The 18959-nt window shown below is 47.3% G+C and overlaps 1 protein-coding gene across 8 annotated transcripts in view; it reads left to right on the plus strand.

The window, feature by feature from the left end:
- The window catches only part of rerea (arginine-glutamic acid dipeptide (RE) repeats a), a 156202-nt gene that overhangs the window by 86926 nt on the left and 50317 nt on the right, over window positions 1–18959 (plus strand). For 6 of the 8 annotated variants that reach the window (XM_088937996.1, XM_088938002.1, XM_088937997.1 and 3 more), the window contains 4 exons: window positions 5403–5508; window positions 6852–6948; window positions 8117–8221; window positions 18164–18212. In XM_088937996.1, the coding sequence (XP_088794122.1) occupies window positions 5403–5508; window positions 6852–6948; window positions 8117–8221; window positions 18164–18212 (357 nt within the window). Of the gene's footprint in view, window positions 1–5402; window positions 5509–6851; window positions 6949–8116; window positions 8222–12523; window positions 12720–18163; window positions 18213–18959 lie in introns of those variants that run through there. The other 2 variants (XM_088938003.1, XM_088938004.1) reach the window with 1 other exon arrangement.

An 18959-nucleotide genomic window follows, 5' to 3' on the forward strand; every position in this document is an offset into this window, starting at 1 on the left:
TTGAAATCTATCTTGTCATTTTCTTCAAGCAATGAAATGTTAATACCAAGCAGGCTACTTAACGATGGTCTGTCAGAGCTCAAGTTGCAGTGGAGACTTCAATTGATTTTTTTTTTGTATTCAGCAAAATATTCTCCTAGCATCCCCAAGCAGTATTGTGTGCCAGTGTGGAAGTGGTTATCTGGGCCATCTATTGACGTTGAGAAAGCAAACACAAGGTAGATGTTATTTTGGGAGGTCAGTTCAGATGTAGCGTTTGATCTTGAAATCCTGGCGGCAATGACGTTGTTTTTTTAACTTAACAGAGGGTGCAGTTCTGGTCCAGAGGGCTGGGGCTGGTGGCTGTAGGTTTTCTATTTTTTTTTTTAATTTAAAGCAGCAGCACCTGAAGAGCTGGGAGATGCTGTTCGATTCTCCCCACCAAGCCGATAACGGGCTCACAGGAGATTTGAGTGGGAGTGGAAACCCACCGAGACTCCAGGACCAGGGCGGGACATTCGAAAAGGCCCCCCCGAAGCTCAGGATGTAACAGACTGAAACCTGCTTCGAACTCGATTGAGACTAATTTAGGGGATCAAGGAGAAGGGGGGCTGCCTCTTCTGCTTGAGCGGTCTATCCAGCCTGGCTTGTTAACGTGTTGCATTGCAAAGAAAATTAAAGCGTCCCGATCCTCTTCCCCCACAGCCTCGCAGCCATCTCTCCTGCTCGTGTTGCCCGAAAGACAATGGGCTCGGTCTGAACCGACACCAGCGGATCCGTATGGAGCACTGACCCCCTCCCCACCCCCACCCCCACTTGCTCACTCGCTGATCGCTTCAGCGACGAGGAAAACAAGAATCCTAGAAATATGCTGGGTTTTCGTTACAGTGAAAATCACTACTTTGAACTGGCTAAAGCTCATCAAATCCAGTCTAGAGCTGGGGATGACAGATGGGCAGATTGTCTTCAAAGAGAGCTGCGATTTAATATCTAAATAGTGCGAGCAGCGAGACAGACATGGGCTAAACTGCACAAAGGGCTTGTCAGAGTCTGGCTAACATCTGTGACCACTCACTCCATTTGTTCTGTATTGCCGGGGCTGGGGGGAGGGGGGAGGCTTTCAGAGAACAAAAAAAAGCCTTGTAATTAACAGTTGTTTACAATTATTTTAAGCCCCGTCAGCAGTGTGTCAGAAGCTCATAACCTTAAAGAGATTTTGCTTTTATTTTTGATAGCTCTTACTACAAAAGGAGAAGGCAGAAGGCAAAAAAAACAGTTTGATCCAAATTTGCATTGCTGCCGTCATTTCCCTTTTTAAACGATTTTTTTTCTGAGTTTGAGTGGGAGTTCTTGTTTTAAACACTGCGTCGCTGGAGATAAATACAGGAGAATTAGTTGACCAACTGCCATCATTTGTGAGTTCGTTGAGTGTGGGTATATGCTGGAGATCATTCATGCTGCGTTTTAATTTTGAGATTCTATTCTCCCTTGGCAGGGGACAAGGATGAGTTGCATTTTAGGAAGTGAAATGCAGAAGTGGTCTGACACTGAGCTGTTTGTGCTCTTTATAGGTCTGTCTTTGTGCTGTGGTTCACGGTTTGCTAAAATCCATATGGAATTGCTTACAGAGTAGATGTACTGTAGCTCTTAGCTGGCAGTGCTGAGGAAAAAAAGAGAGAAAAGCTCTTGTTCAAACATTTGTCTTCCAGAAGGTTGCTGGGGAACCTGTTTTCTCTGTCCATCCTTACTGTGTTATACACTGTTCACTTTTGTATTACATGGGTTTAAATCATGCTAATCCCTGGGTTTGTCTCGGATAATTAAGTACTGGCTAGGATAACTAGGTTTCATCAAGATGTATGCAGTTTTTCACAGTTAAATACTGACATGCTGCAGCCAAATGGTTTTAAATACTGTAGTGATCTTTTTGCATAGTACTTTACAATGTTCATTTAGTAAGAGTGGTGTGTGATCTTGTTTTAAATACGGCTTTAGCATCTAGATGTGTAACTTGTTCGTGAAGTGCCGTCTTGGTTGACTGGTGGTTTTCTAGAAGAGTTTTGGTAAATTGGTATGCTCTTCCCTTTCCTGCTTCACTCCCTCTGGAGAGTTTCTGTGCTCAGTACACAGCCTGTTCTTGACGTCCTGGGTTTAAAAACGAGTTTTCCACCCTCAGTGTTTAAAAACATGAGATTCATGCATTGCTGATTTAATTTTTAATGCATGATTTTATTCATGCTTCACTGTTAAACTGCACGCTGTTTTATACAAGTTACAGCAGTGTGCGAGAAGCTCAGTTCAGCATTTAAAAATAAACAATGGTTTCCTGTTAATGTGTTGGGGGGAAAAAAAGTCTGGCTTTGCTTAACTTCCATTCATTTTCTTCTGAGAACAAGCAGCTCCCTGCTTAACCGCTGATCCTTTGGTTGTGGTTTTTATTTTTCGGTTTTGACTGCACGCATTGCCCGAACCCCCCAACACCCCCCTCTTTGGTTTGACGAGCAGTTTGGAGATCACATGGCTTGTTGTAAGAATGGAGAGGGAGGGGGCAGCCGAATTACCCAGTACAAATCAGATCTGCCGTCATCAGCGCGATGGACATGCTTTAGCGATTATATTAAAAAGACATGCGCGCGGAGGGGTCTGCCTGTGAAATATCGAACGCTGCTGCAGTTCTCTCCTTCCAGTGACAATATACACATCAGACATACACCACATTAGTGCATCGGATTGCTGCTTTCAATTTGTCTTTGCAGACAGTTCAGTGCGCCGGTCAGGGATAGCAGCCATATTCCCGTGTTAAGGTCCTTGGCTCTGGGAGGCTGTGTTATTAGGTGAATCCAGGGACATTGTTAACCAGCACAAAGGCAGGTTGCCAATTCTGTACTTTCTTGCCCCCCCCCCCCTCAGTGTTTACCCCAAAATGGCCTGTTGTTTTTATTCACAATTCATTGGGCAGCTGCTCTCTTAACAGCGCTGTGGCTCTGCAGAGGGCAGGTTAACACACTGCGTGTAGAAGTCAGGGGAATGGAGACGGAAGGGGGGCTGCCCGCCCGCCGGCTCATAGAGGAATGTGTCAGCGCCGTCTCCCCCTTCAGGGATCTTCTGGGGGTAAGACTGTCGGCCATTGTCCGCGGCACAGCCTCGACGCCCCGGGCGCGGGGTGCGTCCAGCCGAGGAGGTTTGCGCCAAGCGGATTGAGGCGAGCTACAGATAAAACACCACCCTTCTGAAGTGAAGTGCGAGTTTTTGCTACGTTGCTGTAGCATCTTAAAAAAAAAACAAAGGTTTGAGAATTTAACAACGATGGGGAAAGATAGGCAGACAGAAGCTCTATCAAAGCGAGCAGTGCTTGCTGCTCTAATGTAGTTTGGAATGCCACTAATCAATTCAGCATTGTAATTCTAATGGAATTGCTGCTTCTCCCTCTCTCTCCTTCCTTTGTGCTTAAGAGTACTTATCTCGATAATTTGATTCTGTGCAATGATCTGGTCCATGCAACATGCAAACATAATTAGGGTTTAATAATGAAACAGTCATTTCCAGTCTTTTAGACTTAGTAAGGAAAGGTCAGGGGTTTCAGGTTCATTTATTTTTACGGTTAAAAAAAAGTCTCCGTTTGTGCCTGGGGTGTTTTCAGGTTTTACTCTTTTCTTCCAGAAGCTTGCTTGAGTGCAAGGACTTAAGCACTGGATGCAGAGGGAAAGGCACGGAAATACAGCGTGTTTATTTTTTTTAAAAATCATGCCGAAGAGAGAAGGAAAATTGCAGGCGGTTAATATGCCATTAACATGTTTTACAGCGCTGTAGACCAGTGCTTTAATAACTTTATCTAGCAAATTACACAGCAGCGGCTGCAGTGGGGAAGGCGAGGGGGCGGAGAGCCAGTGGCTTCCAGTAAATTAATTGAGCCAGAGTTCAGCTCTAATCCCTCTGATGGAGGGCTGCAGCTACCCTGTCCCTGTATTATTTAAGAAGGTTTAGCTCCAAATATGAATTCCAAATAACTGAAAGCAAAATCATTTTTAATTAGAGGCCCCTGTGGGGGGGGGGGGGCCTTAAATTTTGAAATTGAAATCGTTGATCTTGCGCTAATAAGCCTCTTCCAGCGCTCCTGGTGTGTGGCGGTGGCTGATGTGCGCGGGGTGAGCGCGTGTCTTCCCATGACGAGGAGGTAGATGACGGACGTGTGCCCTGACAGTAATCGGACAAGACGGGCGTTTTTTGATCTGGGAGGGCTGGAGCTGTGTGGCGGTCCGAAAGCAGTGATTGACGGGGAGGGGGGGGGGGGGTGGAATAAACTGTGTTGTCGGTGCAAGGCTTTTTTTTCCCCTTACTGAGGCAGTTATTTTTTTTCTATCAAATGTAGCGATTTTGGTTTAGAACCGAGGTTTATTTTTGTGCGCGCGCGTGTGTTGGGTGCTGGCGAGTTCCTCCACCTTTTATAGCTGTAGAGGAAGAGGCCGCCCCGTCCTGCTCGGGCTCCCCCGCTCCTCGTGTGAGCTGCAGCCCGAAGACAAGGCCCTGGGGATCAGCGGCCGCGAAGACGTGCCGAGCTCAGGCCCAGAGCCCTCTTTTCTGTGCGCGCTCCCTCAGCTGGGGTTGCAACACTAGGAAAAGGCCCCCCGATATCGGAATTTTAAGAATAACTTTATATTGTCCCATAAAAGCAGTGGGCAAAGCTAGTATTGTAGCTCTTAAAAGCATTTGGTTTCTAGAATCATTCCAGGGTGAAATTAATACCTTTTTTTGGCACAATAAATACAGCCAGCTTTGCTTGAAAGGGTATGATGTACAGTTAATGTTGAAGGCAGCAGTGATTTCTGGCTGTAATACAAAAGCTCCATTGCCTCTGTTATACAGAGCTGTGGTTCCCCTAATGTTCTTTAAACCGTCTCAATGGTCAGCCAGGTTTGTGTGGAGGAATAATAAATATTTCATGTGAATGAATGAAAACATTTTTTTTCCTTTCCTTAGCCTGTAACACTGATCTCTGACTCAGTGCTGCCACCCTCTGTTACTTCTCTTGAATTTCCACACTGGCTTTTGCAGGGGTGCAATACCACAGAGAGACAGCAGGTGGCAGTGTACTAAGTCACCCACTCCCCCCCCTCCCCTCCAGAACACCACAGCCAAGAGCTGTTCTCCACACAGGACAGGGTTACAGCAAATATGGTGATGGAAAGCTGCTTGAGATGTTTTGATGGTTTTATGTAAATGTGTGGTTAATACAATTAGTCACGTATATAAACAAAATTAGTCATATGCACTGAAGATGCGGTTGTATTTAACTTAAAGATGCCTTCACTTGCTTAGTGGAACATTAATCTATGACTGTAGGTTATACTGGACTCTATGCTGTGCAACAGTCATTTGAAAAAGCTTGCAAGTGTGCTGAATGTTTTTATTTTATTTTTTTCCAGAGTAAACGGGACCACCTGCTGATGAGTGTGAAATGGTACTACCGCCAGTCTGAGGTGCCGGACTCCGTGTACCAACACCTGGTCCAGGATCGCAACAATGAAAACGGTGAGTTCCCTTGTTTGTTTCAGCTCAAGAGGACCTCATGACTTTGTCCTGTGTGTGGTTTGCCGTTAATTGTTTTTCTCTTTGTCTAAGAAACGGGACGCAACTGTAAACTAGAGGAGGTACAGAGTAAAAAAAAAACGGAGCCATAATCACAAGAGCGTTCTTGCCTGGTTATTTTTGCACAGAACCAAAGTCGTCTTTAGGTTTCCTCTCCGGAGCAGCTTGCAAAGCCTTTGTTGCCCCCTGCAGGGTTGCAGGCAGCGGGATCTCGGTTTAACGTCTCGTCCGAAGGACAGGGCACAAAGAGTTCTGAACACTTCGTTTGGGGTGACGTTGGATGGACTTGAGCCAAGATCCTTCCCTGAAACGTTTCTCCGATGGTTGGCCTCCCTAGACCTGCGGCCACATGTGCCCCTGGTGAATGTGCTTTGCAGTGTCATGCTCAAAGTTTGTTTATATTTCATTAGAACTGAGCTAAAAGTGAGGATTATCGCCCCCACCCCCGGCCTCATCTTCTGCAGAAGAAGACGTTATTCATATCAGGATGTCAGTGGTACTTCTGGTGCAATATGGACCTGTCTACAGCAGGCTGTGTACGATCCCAGGCTCACGCCCCCTGGAGCCCTGTTTGATGTACATGCGCACTGTGCCGGTGTTGAAAACAAATTTGCTAAACTGTTTCCTTGTCTGTGTCACGATGCGACGGCCCCGGTTTTGTAGAACAGTGGCACTGCTTTAACCTGAAGACCGCAAGCTGACAGCTGGGCCTGCGACAGCGGCTCTGCTGCACGAGGGAGCACTTTGACAAACGCCAGAAACCAGAACCACATGAGGGATTGTGCTTGACGTCTATCCTGGCAGGCCCGAGAAAAAAGACTCTCCGTGCGGGTTAAACCCTTTGACACGGTCGCCTTCCACCTTTATCCCATGACTGCTGTAGCTTAAAGTATAGGCGATAGGTGTCTCCCGAAGGGTGATTGGAACCTTTATTGAAAGTGTGTCTCGCTCAATACAACGGTTTTACAGGATTTTTCTTTCTTGTGGTGAAAGCATGCCAGCTCATCGTTTTTCCTTTCTCCTGTCTAGGTGCTGGAGGTTTTAACTATTGTTTTTTCCTGTAGACTGTGCTAATGCTCTCCCGGTGAGGGAACCTCCTGCGTTTCTGCAGACTCTCCCCTGAGTGTTCCTCAGAGATCTTGGTTTTTCAGCTTCCAGAGACCCCATGTTCTCTCCCACCCCAACCCCGTCTCCGTCCGTCTCCTGCTTCTGGTGCGATTGAAGTGCTGGACTGACCCAAGCTCTGCTGGGGGCTGACCACTTGCAAAACGCTTCTTCTCTTCCAGACTCTGGCCGGGAGCTCGTCATCACCGACCCCGTCGTCAAGAGCAGAGAGCTCTTCATTTCGGATTACGTGGACACGTACCACGCTGCCGCTCTTAGGCAAGTGAAAGGGATCATTCCAGTGGCCGGCACACGGGTGAAACGTGCTTGAAGGCGGAGGGAGTTGGGACTGAAGCAGAGTTCTCTCTGTGTTACCTTTGTTTCGTGCAACAGAGGAATGTTAGATTTTTTGGTGTAATCGGATGACAAGTCTTTAACAAAATGGGAACATGTGCGAGGAATAGGGCTGTACCCCGCAAGCTCTAATTTTAGGTGAACTGTTAGATTTACATCCAAATTTACGTTTGTCTCAGCACATCTGTCCCTCTTGCCCTTTTCAGCGTTTGGTATTAAGGGCCATGCAGAGCTTTTTTTTAAAAAAAAAAATCAAAACAGATGCTAATCGTTTGTGCTCTCGCCTGCTCATGTGATATGTGAATAATTGTATCATACATTACTTCACATTTAAAAAAAAATAAAGTAGTGCTTTACTGACCATGGTGAAGAGAAAAAAAAATTGCAACTGCAGGACTATTATCTTGAGTTTGAAACCAGATAGTTTCCTTTCTTTAACAATTTTGCTCATATGACTTTTTAACCAAAACCATCTGGAAATGGCACTGAAGCCTTCAAAGCCACATCACTGAAGCCACTGATTTCAGGGCAAATTAGCTGCTACTTCTGCTACACAGAGAGCTTTTGATTTGACTTATTACAGGGCTTTAGATAAACTTACTAAATTCCAGTGGTGTGCTGTAATTCTCCATCCAAACTCCACATCCCTTTCATCTTCTGGAGAAGGTAGCTTTCCAGTGTGATGCTGGGTGCTGGAAGAGAAATGATGGCAAACAAAGTGTGATGCCTATTATTCTTACGGAGCTAGACATGAAGAAATGAAATAAGACAGTTAAAATGAAACCAAGATGTGGGGTTCAGGCATTGCAACATTCCCCTTGCTGTTTCACCTGATGTCAAATATCTACAAGTCCCATCAAAGATCTTCCACTTACAGCTGTTCATTTGTTTTTCTGATGCGATTTGACTGGATCCTACCTGGTAGTCCAGTTAATGAGGGATAGGGCTGATGGGGCCAGTAGCTGCTTTCAGGTTGCATTAGATTTGTGAGGATGTCATTTCTATTTGTTTTATTTATAGTGGTTCCTGTAGGCACTGACACATATTACAGCTGTATTGATCCTGGGAATTTGTTTTTTTGTGTTGTTTTCAGAGGAAAATGCCATATTTCCCATTTTTCTGACATTTTTGCTGCGAGAGAGTTCAAAGCCCGTATCGACTCATTTTTCTACATACTTGGCTACAATCCAGAGACCAGGTAAGAATTCGATCCCTGTTTTGTGAAGATCTCTTGACAAATCCGTTCCAGTCACAGTTGGGCATGAAAGAAAAACTCCTTGCTGATTACCTGCATGAAAAGGCCCAGAGCTTACAAGTGTGATGGAAGTTAATTATTGTGATTAAGTGTGGAGAGAAGCCTGTATAATGTTTGAGCTTATTCAGCTATTTGTAGTATAATTAGCTCCTTATTGCATCAGGAAGCCAAGCAACACGCAAGCTAATTACATTTAAACACAGGCTCAAGGCACTTTTTTTGTCTTGGATTCTTTGAGTGATTTAAAGAAATCTGAAACATGCACCAGGATTTCGCCAGCAGAAAAACACGGCTTGTGCGCACGTGACATTGAAGTGTTGCCTGGCCATTCGTAGACATGACCTTCTCTCTAGGAATGTTACCTTCCACAATGAGTTGCTTTTCCTGCACGTTCCCCTGACTGCAAAAAGCTGTATTTGCACTAAAAGATGTCAGGTCTAGCATCTCTTAACGGGTCAATGCATCATGCATGTAACTGGCATGATTGTGGGAGAGTGGATCTTGTATCCTAAACAGAAATGTGACTACAGTCTTGCAGGCGATGAATACATCTGCAGGATTGTACTTACTGTTTCTGCAACCACATTGAGGTTCTAGGATTTAGATGACTAAAATTCAAAACGTGAGTGGCACGTCACTGACCTTGAAGTCGCACGTGTGCCTAACCGTTTGATGGCCTGTTTCCCTTTGGTTCATTTGTCTTCATGCTTGTTATTGGTGTTTCCATCTGGAGGGTAATTTGACATTAGTGTCCTCCCTCCACCTCACTGCCTCTAGATCAGTAAATAGCTCTACTAGAAAAATAGATGCATACACAGGGATAGATGACGGGCCACTTGACCAGGGCTTCGCTGGTTTACGAAAGGGGTTCACAGACTTTATCGGTAGCTCTGCGTAATATTTATTGCAAAGGTTGACACGCTTGCAGATCATAGTCTGTGAATAACTTTGAGTCTGTGGTGGATGCAAGAGCTTTTTGAAATGTGAATGAAATGGAGTGAACTTGTCTTCATCAGATGTGAACTGATATCAGTGCTTTAAAAATATTGCCATTTCCTTTTTTTGTGATTTATCTACTTGTTGTGTATAACTGCACTTCACCATGAGGTTTGCTACTGTATGTCTTTCCTTTGTTGTTAATAATAATGTGAGGCAAACCTTGCACTGTCCTGATCTCCTTTGTCTCCGGCTCATCCCATCAGGCCACGCTGGCGTGCGAGTGGAGCTTTGTGTTTTGTGTGAGGTTGTCCCAGAGTGTAGTGGAGCAGTTTTCTAAATCACTTGCCTGTTAAGCTAGTGGTCCAGTATGAAAACTGAGTCACCCGCATTGCAAGGGGCTACTCCACCATTTCCCTTGGCTCGTTCACTAGATGTCCCAGTGCTGGCGATGGTCTCTAGCCCATTCCCCTTCTCTGTGCGATTCGTGCACTCCTGGAGCTCAGCGGCTCACTGCCCTTGAGCCATTTCTCGTTACCCATGATCCCTTGTGGGCTGGTGGTCTGATCCATCCGCCAGTGGGTGTTGGACGTTCCACCTGTTTGGCCAGCTGCATGGTTTTGTTTAGTGTAGCTCGTCTAGGGCAGAAAAGTGGGGGGCGGGGCACGCTTTGATCAAGTCACTTTTTTTCCAGGCGCTGGCACTGATCTGGAAACACCTGTGTATTTGGCAAGTTTACCCCATGTCCACGCAGGCTAGACTTTTCTTTTTAGTCATCTGTTGACAAGATGGGCCCATTTTTGTGGCTGGGCCTAGGCACGATTCTTCTTTGCCTTGTCCTTACTTAATCCAGCCTAAAGCTGCTGAGGACTCTCCATACACCACACTGCATACGTCAAGGAGGATCAAGTTTGTGAAGCACGAGGCTGTGAATATCAGCCCCTGTTGTTGAACTATGTACAACAGTCATTTACCTTCCCTGGGTTACTTCCTCATATTTACAATTTTAATAACTATTGATGGGTATGAAGGATAGAAACTGTTGCAGAAGCATCAACATGTATCATTCAGAGGTTTTTGGAGACTGATGCATAGAAACCCTGTTTATGAAGAAGGAAAAGTCCAAACCCTCTTCCACCCAGGTCCTTAAAACTGGTGGTACAAAAAGTAGTATTGCTGATTTCAGCCAAAACATTGTTGCAGTTTATGACAGAGATGGTCAAAAGTTTGCGGATGTTGTTGGGCAGTAAATCAGGTTTTATGCCCATTCTGTTTGTATCGATGGTCTCCAGCCCCCTTAAGGTCAAATGGGATTTATAATTGGTATCAACTCTGTGCCATCCTCTGAGCTTCCTGCTCTCTGTCAGGTGTGCTGGCTTGAAGTGGAACCGGCCAGACCTCCGCAGAAGGAAAACCTGCTCATTGTGAACATGTCTGATAGTCATTCCCACCTGTGTCTGCTCGTCAGACAGCTGGTCAACTAGTAAGAGCTGCTCAGTCCCAGATGACGGCCAGCCGACAGTGTGCAGAGAGGCTGCATACAGTTCAGAAGGTGTCTGCTCTTCCCTGGACTGACTCCAGAGCAGCTTTATCCTTCATTTTTTTATGTGGAGACCAACTTGGCTCACTATTCTAAATGAGGCCTTGATAATATTATGCAGTTTTAACACATCACCACTTCATTTAAATTCTACACTTTTAACATATTCTAACATGAATTGCTTCTCCTAAAATGTCAATATAAACAACCCAAGTCTGTCATAAGTAGTCTCCTTCCTCCGTTTTCCTTTTTGCAATTGTGCTCAACGCGTGCAAAACCCTGTGCTTTACTACGTTAAGTGTGACTTGAAAGATGGGCGATTTTCAAGGACAAGATGTGTCCGAATTGGGAACAGTCTGGAAAAGTGCTCCCTGTGGACCTTGCCTTCAGCGGGCACCTCACCTGTTTCAACACAAGATGCTGTGCTTGAGCACCGGTGGTCTGTGTGCTTCGGAAACACTCTTACCAGCACTGCTAAGTTGGGTTAAAGTGAACTTTCTTCTTCGAGGGTTTTGGTTTGTTCAGTGGGGTTTTTTTTTTATTTTGAATCTGTGCTGGTTGCATTTGGTTTGCTTCAGAGATTCTGCCGGATTGCAGGATGTGAGCTCATCATTGTGCTGTGCGAGGGGACACTGCCCCACAGCTGTCTGGTTTGGATTAGGCTTTGAAGATTGGACCTCCTCTCAATCGACCATTAACTTTGGATCCGGCCTGTTCTGATTTCCTGCTTTCGGTAGGGTGGCTGACATGAAAGGTCAGAGGGCGCAGTGTGGGGAGTATTTCTGTAAGGTGGCTGTTTTTAAGCAGTTTGGTGGTTGACATGAACTTCATGTGTAGACAGTAAATGCATAGCTTGTGTACAGTCTGACCTACTAAGCCTGCTAGAAGCCAAAAGAAAATTAGCGTTTTATGTTGTGCACTTCAAGAAAATGTCACCGTTATGTTGTGTCTGATGGTATTCAGTATGAGCAGGGTGACTATGGTAACAAGAGTAAAATCTTTTGGCACCGTGGTATTTCATCTTTATAAACAAGTGCTAGAGGTCTGAAACAGAGCAACAAGCTCTTTTCAGCAAAAGTTAAAGCATAGTAACCAGGTATTGTGGTACAGTATTTAATTTTGAAGTGGTAATTTTAATCGAACATTTCGGGTGAAAAGCTCCTTTTACTCTGGGAGAAGAAGTCATTGCCCCCACATTGACGGGTCGCCTGTGGTGCAAGTAACCACTTTACCTCTTTCTGGCACGAAAAGGCTAGCAAACTCCAAATTTTATTTAGCTCTCGGTTGTTGTTTTTTTTTTGTAAGTGCTGGCACTAGTTGAATAAGAAGAAAAGCAACAATCCTGTAATAAGATAAAAACAAAATACCACCCCTCCCCCCTCCTAGCGCAGAGGGCGCTGCGTGGCGTGAATCTCCGTGAACAGGGCAGGTTTTCACCTTGGCACCCCCCTTGCAGCCCCCCACCCCCTTTTGCTCTTCCTTGCGCTCCTGGCTGCTGCATGTCACGAACCCCCTTGCGCAGGCCCCGGCCCCCCTGCTCTGTATGCAGTGCGGCGCGGCGGCGGCGGCTGCGCGAGCCGGCCCCGTCTACCCCGCGGAGCGCTGGAGCAGGGAGATGGCTCGCGCGGAGCGTGTGCGCGCGTGTCTCTGTGTGGTGTGTGCGCGAGCGAGCGAGCGAGCGAGCGGGCGTGTGCGCGCGCAGGGTCGCGGCGCATGCCCAGTCCCGTGCCTGTGGAGAAACGGGAACTTTGTACGCTGTGCGTGAAAGGCTGAGGTCATAGCACAAGCTCAGTGCAAACCTCCGTGACAGACTGCGTGCACCTCCATTTTGAGTACTTAGAATAGGCAGGGGGAAAAAAAAGAGGGAGTTTGTTTGTTTCTGCGCTGAGAGCGGGCAAACTGTCAAGATAGGAAGAAGGCAAGAGCTCGGCTTCCCGACATGGACGACCTGTTCAGCCCTCGCAGGTAGGCTAGCCCGTCCCCTGGCCTTGCCTTTCAGTTCAAACCGCGCTGTTTACGTTTTGCTCTCGCCCTCCCTCTCGCCTCGCCTCGCCTGCGCCCGCCTGCTTGCGGCTCTTGATGAAATGTGCGCTGCGGGGCCGGGGGGCGCGCTGAGCGCCGGCTGCCGTGTTGCTCGGCGAGCGAGCGAGCCCGCTTGCAGAGGCGCCGCGGTCTCCCGTCCCGTCGCCGGACCCCGCGGGTCCGAGGGCTGTGCGTGCGGGGCGCTGGGGGTCGTGCGTGTGTACACACTTGTCACCGATTTGTTTACTAAGTTTTCCACCCCTCCCGTGTTTTGCTGAGGAGGGGAGGGAGGGGAGGGGGGTAAATTTGCAAGGCGCTGGATGCCAGGACTCCATTTTGCATCCTTTCGCTGTTCCTGCGACGTGGTGTGTTGAGCGCGGCGGCAGGGAGCGGGGCCGAACCGAACCGGGCCGGGCCGGGCGCTCCGTCTCGTTGACAGCGGCTGTCCGAGCGGCGCCCGTGGGTCGGAGCCGTGCCGATGTGGCTGCGTGGGGCTGTCAGGGCCTGTAGGAGCTGGGTTTATGTAATGTTTGCAGGGTGGGGGGGGAGTGTTGCGTGCGGGCGGGGATTGGCTGCCTCTGACGGAGGGGCGGGCCGAGCCGTGACTGCTGGCCCGCTCGGCCAATGGGAGGCCGCGGTTGGCGGTGTTTTGACAAACCTGGGGTCTAGCCCAGGAAATGGGTATAGCCACCCTCCCCGTTTGTGATGGTAACTGCGTGTTATAACGTTGAGTTATTAATAACGAAACGTTTTACTGGGCCGCCTTTTGCGCTAGCTTATTACAGCACCGTGCAGTCTCGCAAACGTAGTCTGACAGACACGATTTTCTTAGTTCTGGAGTCATGTTAATGCCTTGTGCGGTGAAGGGCTTGTCCTGGTTCTGATATTGTTTATTTTTTTGTTTTTTAAGGGGGCTTATTACAGACACGATCCTGAATTAAAATGTGCATGCAAATTAAATGAACCGTGCAATATCTGCATTAATTTATTTTTCTAATTGTATTTTTTGGTTCTGTGGGGGGGGGCCAGAGTCTTCAGTGTCTGCACGAGTTCTTTCATTCCAGTTGGGAATGCAGGTCTGCAGTCCAGCGTTGCCCAGTCAAGGATGAGGCCGCGCTGTGGTCATCTGCCTCAGGGTCTGCTGCCCAGATCTCAGAGCTGGAGCCGTGTCAGTCTTGTCAAGAATGTGCAGGTTGCGGGTCCGTATCGCTCACTCTGGGCTCAGAAACCCCGGGGTTCTGACCCATTTCCCTGGCGGTGCACTGGCTGTAGCCGGGCTGGAGTTCCTCCTGTGCCTGCGTTCCAGCTGTGCTTCACAGCTGGAGTTCAGCCTCTGCTTTGGACTGCACAGGCCGCTGGAGAAGCGTCGCACAAGATACCACACTGGCGAGCTTGTTTTTCACATTTAATTCTAATGATCTAGGAACGCGCTTTTTTTGGGGTGTTGGAAAAATATATTCCTCATGGTCGATGTTGTAATCTTTGCCATGGAATGATTGTTTTGTTTTAGTTTGAAGTCAGAATGAGCTCTTCTCTTGCATCTCTTCTCAATCCATACCTGCGTCAGAAAGGGAGGGGAAAAAAGTCTCGCCAGGCCAGCTGTTGGAGCTGGTTTGGTGGGAGGTAGGAAACCAGTTCTGGGGTGTGTCGCTGAGCAGCTGGGGGTCTAGTTGTGCTGGATTCTGCTGTGGAACTCCTTGTCATGTGGCTGTATAGCATGCATGTCCACTTGTTAAGACACACGCACTCGTGACATTTGGGCACTTGGAGAGTTCTCTTTTCATATTTGTTCACGAGCAGCAGGTCCTGTAAAGACGGGTGGTCTGGGATTTGCTCTCAGGGGTAATCCCTGGCTGAAGTTTATTTTAAATTGAGGCGATCAGTCTTGCTTAAGAAAATGTCCTGGTCACATCCGGAGCTTTAATGTGCAGCTTAATCACAGTAAAAGTTATCATACTTTAATTTTTCCACAGTCCCTTACATACAGATGGATGTAGACTAGACCTAAATGAAAACTTACACTCTGGCAGATATCTTTAAAATTTCAGTTTAGGCTAACTGTTGATTGGGATGTGCCTTTTGCTTAACTGTAAGTAGTCTGATACATGATATATTCTTTAATTAGGATTAGGAGAAGTATGTAAAAATTCGAAAAGACATTAGAAAGCTGGGATTAATGGATCTTGTCCCGTTTTAAAATGCCTCGGCTTTTGTTTCTGAACTTCAGTTGCTAACAGTGTCAAATAAAACAGAAGGCAACTTTTCAAAAGTCTGCAGCTTTCAAGTTTGCTCTTAAAAGATGACCATTCAGTTGCTCAGGTCAATAGGATTACCCTTCTGCAGAGCCTGCTGGAATTTTGTCCTTGCTTGCTTGGTGCATTCTGCAGTTCACTTGGTATTCTTTTGTTGGTTTTCCGAGCTCTTATTAGCCACAGTCAGTTCGGGCGGGCTCTCCCAGCATGCATGCACACCTAGTCTGTTGTGGTGTTTGCTCAGAAGTAATGTTCCTGTTGAACAGCAGATTGCACGAATACAGGATATCGGAGGTGCTGCTCATTGTACTCAAAGTTAGCAGAAGGTGGTGGTTGTCATAGCTAATACGAGGTGGGTGTGTAACTTTGCAAAGACTGAGGTGCAGATTTGACAAAATATTCATTTGGGCTCAAAACCGTACAGCTGCAGACTGTGCACATTATCGCATTGTAGCAAAATGGGGTGTTTGTATTTCTTGTCTCATGCTCTGCTGTCTCATTAGTGCAAAAACCTGAAGCTGGGGTTCTCATTTCCAACCCTGGTCCTGGGCAGACAGGGGCTCCTGTGGGTTTAGTTCCAACTTGGCTTTTAGTTGCTTAATCCATCCATTTAGTGTCTTAACGTTTTCATGTGACCGTGCCCTAGGTTAAAGATGCTTGCTGTCCCGAGTTTCTGCAGGAAGCGCAGTTTGAAGGCCACTTTCCTTAAGGGTTTCTGGTTTAGGTAGAGGGCAGAGGGTCTTGTTTTGTTTGCAATGTAGGAATCGCACGCCCCACGAGATCGGTCTGGTCGGGACAGGGTGCTTCCTGCCGTTAACGGTGTCCGGCACACCAGGGGTCAGTCTCTCCACTGTCCGAGCGGTGGGCCAGGACCCTCTCAGGCCAGCAGGAACATGCTGGAGGGGCTCGAGTGCATCTGCAGGGGGGGGTCCAGGTGTGAACAGAGGCCAGAGTGGCTGAGCCGTCTTGAGTAAAACGGAAAACCGCAAAATGAGTGTTCTTGGCGTGTTGAAAGGCGAGAGACGTCGATGCCTTCGATGCCGGACAGCTTTGGTTTTCCTGTGCATCTCTCGGCACGCTGCAGATGAATCCTGTTGACAGGAAATGCTGTGTTGAGTGCCTTCGCTTGCAGTGAAAGTGGTGTGTGGAGGGTGGTGTAGAAGGTGTGACCCCACCCTCCCCACCCCAACAGCAGCGATGCGCATTCTCCGCTAAAGGTCGGCGATACTTTACTTTTTCGCCCAGTCTCGATTGCAGTCGTTTTCTTTATCGTTTCAGCTGAACGGGTGTCGGAATATATTTGGTCTGCAGGCATTTACCTTGCGCTGCAACGACGTGTCTTAAAAAAAAAGTACATGCCAGTAAAAGGTTTAGAGATGGTTTTCTATTTTAACAGACTGTGACCTTTACTCTTCAGAATGGGATTACTGTTGCACCCCCCCCCCCCCCCCCCTCTCTCCTGAGCTGTATGTTTCTGGTTTCCTCGTGCAAAATAATAAAGTGGATGAAAAACCTGATATGGCTGTTGAAAGTATTTAAAGCTTGGCAGTGGTTCTGGCTATTGGCTCAGCCTTTAGGGTTACAGTACCCTTGATTGAGACGGAGAATCGCTGAGTGGGGGGGGGGATGAACACGGGCACCTCCAGTGTAGTCCAGCTGTTCGTGGTGGTCGGGGTGTCACGGGGACAGCACACGCATTCCTCCCAGCGCGAGGAGGGGGCACTAGCAGGCCGGGATGGAGAGAGGACGGATTTGAAGACCATTAAAATGGCAACAGGACAGTCCCTCTAGGGTTCCTCCTTTCTAAGTCTGGTCAGACGGCCATGATGGAGAAAGATTTTGAATGCAAATCATCGTGACAGTTTCTGGGCAGCGCGCTCTGCTTTGCTGTATGGAATCCACACCGTACCCATGGCAACGGGCTGCTTCTGAAAAGGAACATCTTGTCATTTTCTTTAATCCGCTGCAGCTGGGAGATCTGAACACTATTATTAAATTGTTGTTACTATGGTTACGTGCATGTGTTACAGCAACCGTTTCGGCGCTCGGTTTGCTTTGGTTTTGTTGCCGTTTTGCCTCCGCGAGGCTTCGGGGAGCAGGATCCGAGAGTAACGGCTTGCCCTGCAGATGGCTCGTCACGATCAAAGCTTTTTTTAAAAAAAAAAATATATATAGTTCTCCCCATCATGATGGCTGCCGTCGTTGAGAGTGCGGGATTCAGCAGTTCGGCAAGTGAGGGCGACAGATTCACCCCTGCATTCCACGTCAGGAGAGCCGCTACTAAAATGTCTACACACGCAGTCCCATCCCTGCCTTTGCAGAAGACTGAAATTTATAGGTTTAGATCCGGTTTAGGTTTAGTATTTATGTGTTTTCCCAGAATGGCTTTTATAAAGGTCCCGTTTCCTAGACCTTGTTTTTTGACCTGGGTTTTCCGCTGCTTAAAGTCGCCAACGGCTTTCACCTGTTGCAAATAGGTCGACTGGGCCCACTAACCCCTATCGGACCAGTTTTAATCTTCCTGCAGTTCGGAAGGTACTAGCAGATGAAAAAGCTTAAATGTAGGGGTTCTAGTTTATACCCTGTTCCTCTGCCATCTTACATAGTCAAACAGAGTGTGCCCTCTCTGTGGGTACCTCTGCAGAAGGCCACGCATCTTCCTTAAGGAAAAGAGAAGCTTTCGTGTCACAGTATGGAGCAGCCGATAACTAACCACTCTGGGCAGCCTCAGTCTGTTGCCAGCACCGGGTTGACATCTTCCTTAAACACCTGAGCGACAGGAAAAATAAACAACACATCATTAAACTGTCACTCGGGAGACAGCCGTGGGTCTCTTCTAGCATGTCTTTGTCGAGATGGCACCCAGGCAGACTTTGTGATGTCCGCGGCCCAGTTTTCTGACCACCAGAAACTCGGGTCGCAGCGGTGTGGTGAATTGTCTCCCGGCTCTCTGCGCTACATGGGGGTGTCTAGACCGCTGCTAACCACAGGCTTCAGATTTTCAGTTCATTTTTCCGAACAGGGAGGTTGAAGTCCTTTCGCTGTATTGTCAGTTTCCTGCTTTCAAAGGCTTTTGCTCTCTCGGTTATCGGCGTTGATCTCTACCCTTACTTTTTTTTTTTTTCTCGTTTGCAGGCGACTAAACAGCACGCAGGGGGAGATCCGCGTTGGGCCCAGTCACCAGGTGGGTTTCTTACCTGCAAGGAGCCTGAGCAGCATCGGTGCAGCCTCGACAGAGCCCCTTGCACAGGCGTTTTAGTTGAATTGAGTGGAGTTTAATTTCACATGTTGGCCCAGATTGCACAAGCCCGAGAGCTTCACCAACCTCCATGTGACTAGGGGAGAGATGAGAGACCGTTTCCCCTCAGCGCCTGTAGTAGATCTGGGTTCCTGTTCTTCCTCTGGCTCTGTCAGAACTTTTTAATCTGTATTCAGCACTTTATTCCCTCAGTCAATTTCCTCTCTATTACCATTGTCTAGAATTTGAAGTTACATTGCTTATTTTGCTCATGTAGTGCCTCCCTAAACAACTTGGCATATGCCAATCACATTTTTGGGGGTTTTAAGCATTCATTAAAGTACAACAAGAGGTGTTCCTTGAAAACAGAAAACTTAGTTTGGTAAATGCCAGGCATAAACATAATGCTGTTCCCTTGGGTGACCAAAAATGTGGAGGTTAAGCACAGATCAGGAATTAATATGAAGGCTAGTTCTTTATAATTAACAAGGTTTAGACAGTTTCAGAAACATACCTTTCTATGCTTCCTGTGTTTTCAGCAGGTTGTGCCCTTAAACTGCAGATTGCAAGGAGATGCCGCAGAAAGCCCTGGTATTTTGTGTTCGTAACATACAATTACAGAATGCCGTCTAGTCACATAATGGCTGTGCTTATGTTGATTCGTTACATTTGCAGTTTGCTCTTGGCAGAGCC

Source organism: Atractosteus spatula, chromosome 20, assembly GCF_055471065.1.
Source record: "Atractosteus spatula isolate fAtrSpa1 chromosome 20, fAtrSpa1.hap1, whole genome shotgun sequence".
Taxonomy (NCBI): Eukaryota; Metazoa; Chordata; class Actinopteri; order Semionotiformes; family Lepisosteidae; genus Atractosteus; species Atractosteus spatula.